General features: G+C 46.3%; 1 protein-coding gene across 3 annotated transcripts; it reads left to right on the top strand.

The window, feature by feature from the left end:
* Positions 1-900: 900 nt before the first annotated feature.
* LOC115156201 (anther-specific proline-rich protein APG-like) lies at positions 901-4,561 on the top strand. Of its 3 annotated transcripts, none has more exons than XM_029703709.1 (3): positions 901-967; positions 2,215-2,286; positions 4,063-4,561. In XM_029703709.1, the coding sequence occupies exons 1-3, from the start codon at positions 944-946 to the stop codon at positions 4,489-4,491; spliced, it is 525 nt and encodes a 174-aa protein (XP_029559569.1). In that variant the 5' UTR covers positions 901-943; the 3' UTR covers positions 4,492-4,561. The 3 variants fall into 3 exon arrangements, 2 of the variants coding, with proteins under 2 accessions (XP_029559569.1, XP_029559483.1); XR_003868218.1 differs by having other exon boundaries at positions 954-1,559; XM_029703623.1 differs by having other exon boundaries at positions 954-1,279.
* The last annotated feature ends 448 nt before the right edge of the window (positions 4,562-5,009 follow it).

Below are 5,009 nucleotides of genomic sequence, written 5' to 3' on the forward strand. Positions count from 1 at the left end.
AGATTGAGGTTTGACATTGTATATCTGAACTCCATGGCCACTCGACCAGAATAACCATCTGCATGAATCACATGAAACACGGTTCCCATTCCGCCATTCTGCCCCTAAATGTTTATTTTGGTATCCGGACTCCGGAGGAGGAGGCTCTGTAGTGTTTTTAGCTAATGGTCTTTTAAACAGGCCCTACTAATGACTGGGTAAAAAATCCCAATTTCATTTCAGATGTGCAATTACTGAGGAAAAATACACACGGCATAAAAAATGACATCACAACGTAGCAAGTTCATTCTTTTGTTATGAGTTGTCATGGTGTTTTTTAATCACAGCTGCATGGTGTGTTTTTAGGATCACTTTTGTACCATGTGGTTCCACAGACTGTTTTAGGAAACATGGTGACTGTCACACTTCAGGGAACAAGGCCTCACATGGAAGTAGACTTTTGCAAAGACAAAGTAAACACAGTAGAGTGTTCAAGGCAGATGAATGATGGGTATGTATTCTATGTAAAACTTCTCTGTTAAACCCCCTTTAAATTAATGATATCCATTGATTCTTGAAGAATATAACTTATAAATGCCTCACAAGCTTAGTTCAACTGTCGTAACCCCCATCAGAACCCAACATATAAGCTTGTTTCACTCCAATGTTTGTGAACAATGTAATTGTAAACATACAATGTATAGACTGAAATCATGGCGAGAACTATGATTTTATGTTTCTCCAGGCCCATCCCTTAGCTCAAAACTGAGGCTGGGGGTGTCCCTTTTGTTATTGTTTCAATTACGCACACACACATGCACACACACATGTGCATGCACTCCCGCCTTGCGCACACACACACACGCACGTACGCACACACAGGCGTCCCCTGAGGCCCAGTAAACCCTGCCCTACAACGAGTCAAGCTGTATGGCACAATCATTATCTCCGTCACACACAATCGATGTGGTGGTTGCCTAGGGTGGAGGTGAGGAATGTATTTTTGGTGACAAAAGCCTATCCGGGCCTGACGTCTACATATGCTGACGTTTTGGTTTGACTTTTCATGTTGTTTTTGGAGTGGTTTGGGAATGTGGATGGGAATGGTTTGTATTGGGGTTAGGGGATTCCATCTGTGGGTGGTACCTAGACATTCCATTACAAATCAGGGCTCTTTCTGTTGGGGAACGCTATTGGACAGACAGTAAACATGGAGTCAGCTTTAAATTGTGGAAACACGTTTGATATGCTTTGTGTGATGAAGATTGAAGTCTTTCCCTGTGCAGACAACAATTATGAGGTTGGCTTTCACAGTGACGTACTGTGTGTGTCTGCCTCAGTCTGGATTATAAACACTGTTGTCTCAGTCTGGATTATAAACCCTGTTGTCTCAGTCTGGATTATAAACCCTGTTGTCTCAGTCTGGATTATAAACCCTGTTGTCTCAGTCTGGATTATAAACCCTTTTGTCTCAGTCTAGATTCTAAACCTTCCCTGTAGCTCAGTTGGTAGAGCATGGTGTTTGCAATGCATGGTGTTCGCAACGCCAGGGTTGTGGGTTTGATTCCCACAGGGGGCAGGTATGAAAAAAAATATATAATAATAACGTTTTAAAACATTTATGAAATGAAAACGAAGTAGTGAATGTATGCATTCACTACTGTAAGTCACGCTGTACAAGAGCGTCTGCTAAATGACTGAAATGTAAAATGTTAATGTTGTAAATGACTATTGTAACTGGAAACAGCAGATTTTTTAGCCTTCCCTGTAGCTCAGTTGGTAGAGCATGGTGTTTGCAACACCAGGGTTGTGGGTTCGATTCCCACAGGGGTCCAGCACAGAAAAAAAAAAAAAAATGTATGAAATTGTATGAAATGTATGCATTCACTACTGTAAGTCACTCTGGATAAGAGCGTCTGCTAAATGACTAAAATGTAAACCCTGTTTTCTTGGTCTATGATTATAAACCCTGTTTTCCTGGTCTATGATTATAAACCCTGTTGTCTCAGTCTGGATTATAAACCCTGTTGTCTCAATCTGGATTATAAACCCTGTTTTCTTGGTCTATGATTATAAATCCTGTTGTCTCAGTCTGGATTATAAACCCTTTTTTTATAAACTGTCTGAACAAAATATAAGCGCTCATCTGCATCGTGGTATGATATTTTGTAACCTGTTTTGTTGAGATGAGGACTGGTAAACTGTGCTAATAATATACTTCTGTTTGTACTGTAGAAACATGCATTGAGCTCCAAAAGGTCAGATATTGTAACAACCGTCCAAAGGAGTAGACCAAAGTGCAGCGTGGTGAGTGTTCATCTTAATTTATTATAAACCAGAACACTTTAAACAAATGACCGTAACGTCTTGCAGGCTACAACAAGCAGTACAAAAAATAAGATCCCACAACTACAGGTGGGGAAAGGCTGCCTAAGTATGTTTCCTAATCAGAGACAACGATAGACAGCTGCCTCTGATTAGGAACCATATTCGGCTCAACACAAAGAAATAGACACCATAGAATACCCACCCCACACCCTGACCTAACCACATAGAGAAACAAACCGTCTCTCTCAGGTCAGGGCGTGACACTTATAATCTCTTTATGTAACAGTTCTGAAATCTAAATAAATCTACAACCCCAACAAAGTTATGAAAACCAAACCCATAAAAACCCATGAAACATCCATGTCCATCTGTTGTACAAAGACATAAAGCCTACGTTCCAATGGGAACCCTCTTCTCTATTCCCTATACTGTAGTGTTTTTGACCAGGGCCAATAGGGTGCCATTAAGGACACAGTCAAGGTTTTCCATACTCAACCAATGTTTTTTTTCTTCTGCAAATTACCTTTTGTTTAGAATCTAAAATCAGCAATACGATTGGTTCATATACTTTGCCAATCCCAATCTGATTTTGTTGCGTTGCCACAGTTAAACTATGTTGATCCGTTTATTCATTCATATTGATGAACTTTGACCCTGTCGCTAAGTGGGCTACTTCCTGATAACCAGAGTGTAATCACCTTATTGAACTGTGGGTAATGAACTGAACGTTCTAAACCAGTCACAGTCAAAGTCTAACCTCTCTCTGATCCTCTATTATGAGAAAACATAAGAGGCAAACAAAAGCTACGGTCCCATTCAATCCAGTCTTATTGTTGTTCTACACTAAACAAATATTTGACTTTGAATGACTTTATTCAACTGGACATATTTACCGTTAGAACATATATTATATCCAAATTCATGTCAGTCCAAAAATACTCTCTCATTGCCAAACAACAACAAAATCTTGCTCGTAAAAGACCCCAAGACAAGTTTAGTTCAGAGTGTTGATTGTATAAGACCAACAGTTTAGTTGAATAATTCTGTATATAACCATCCAGTATGTAAATTATGTATATAGGTGTGTAAAACCAAGGGAGTCAGCCAACCTTGGCCCAGTGGGGGGGATGTGGTTGTTCAGGGTTCTATTAGCACATATTAAACACTTGGAACACCCTGGACCTAAGGAAGGCTCCCCCCTCCTGTAATTGTTTAAGTGATTTAGTCCAGCCCCAGAACAGCCTGTGGTCAGTGCGGTCTTGGAGGACCAGGGTTGGCTAGGGCAGACATAGCCTCTCTTGCTCTCTCGCTCTCTTGCTCTCTCTTGCGCTCTCTCTCTCTCTCTCTCTCTCTCTCTCTCTCTCTCTCTCTCTCTCTCTCTCTGCAGGGCTTGCCAACACCTTATTACAGTGGTGGAAACTGGCTTGGTCATCCCCTCCCTCCGCCTTGCTGCTATTCTCAGCCTAGACCATAATTACAACTAGTGTGTCCAGTGTTGAGAGGGGTTTCCCCAGGCTCAGCCAGGGAGCCAGTCCAGTCCAGCCAGACAGGTCGTCCAGCCAGGGAGCCAGTCCAGTCCAGCCAGGGAGCAGCAGAAGCTCCATTTGATTCTAGCTGACTGTGAAAGCCAGGGGAAAACACACAGAAGCTGAAATCAGGGCTATCCCGGAGACTAGTGAACAGAACACTGTGAGGCTGCCTGACTAAATCAGTCTGGTAAACATGCCATCACTTATTTTTCCACCTCGCCCCCAGGCCAAGCCAATCAACCACATCGCTCCCAGACGCAAACCTCCAACTACACAGCCCTCCAGCTACCCAGTCCTCCAGACCCAGTCCTCCAGACCCAACCCTCCAGAACCAGCCCTCCAGATCCAGCTCTCCAGATCCAGCTCTCCAGACCCAGTCCTCCAGATCCAGCCCACCAGACCCATCCCTAAAGTCATCATGCCCCCAGCACCAGCCATGCAGCTACCTCTCCTGCCAAACCCAGCCCAGATCCAGCCCTCCAGAACCAGGCCTCCAGACCCAGCCCTAAAGTCATCATGCCCCCAGCCCCAGCCATGCAGCCACCTCTCCCGCCAAACCCAGCCCAGACCCAGCCCTCCAGAACCAGCCCTCCAGACCCAGCCCTCCAGAACCAGGCCTCCAGCCACCTCGCTACCAGATGCAGCCCTCCAGTGAACTCGCCCCAGATCCAGCCCTCCAAATCCAGCCTCCAGCCACCTCTCAACCCAGCCCTCCAGAACCAGCCCTCCAGAACCAGCCCTCCATCCACCTCACCTCACCCCCAGTCCCAGCCCTCCAGCCACCTCTCAACCCAGACCCAGCCCTCCAGCCACCTCTCAACCCAGACCCAGCCCTCCATCCACCTCACCCCCAGTCCCAGCCCTCCATCCACCTCACCACCAGACCCAGCCCTCCAGCCACCTCGCCCCCAGTCCCAGCCCTCCAGCCACCTCTCAACCCAGACCCAGCCCTCCATCCACCTCACCCCCAGTCCCAGCCCTCCAGCCACCTCTCAACCCAGACCCAGCCCTCCAGCCACCTCTCCCCCAGTCCCAGCCCTCCAGCCACCTCTCAACCCAGACCCAGCCCTCCATCCACCTCACCCCCAGTCCCAGCCCTCCATCCACCTCACCCCCAGTCCCAGCCCTCCAGCCACCTCTCAACCCAGTCCCAGCCCTCCAGCCACCTCTCAA

This window comes from Salmo trutta, chromosome 1 (assembly GCF_901001165.1).
Source record: "Salmo trutta chromosome 1, fSalTru1.1, whole genome shotgun sequence".
Lineage (NCBI taxonomy): Eukaryota > Metazoa > Chordata > Actinopteri > Salmoniformes > Salmonidae > Salmo > Salmo trutta.

Bases quoted from the DNA above. Each gene is read 5' to 3' on its own strand.
- LOC115156201 (XM_029703623.1), top strand. From the start codon at position 1,190: ATGGAGTCAGCTTTAAATTGTGGAAACACGTTTGATATGCTTTGTGTG. The intron at 1,280-2,214 runs GTTGGCTTTCAC...TTTGTACTGTAG, and splicing joins GTGCAGACAACAATTATGAG to AAACATGCATTGAGCTCCAA. The intron at 2,287-4,062 runs GTGAGTGTTCAT...CCTCGCCCCCAG, and splicing joins GTAGACCAAAGTGCAGCGTG to GCCAAGCCAATCAACCACAT.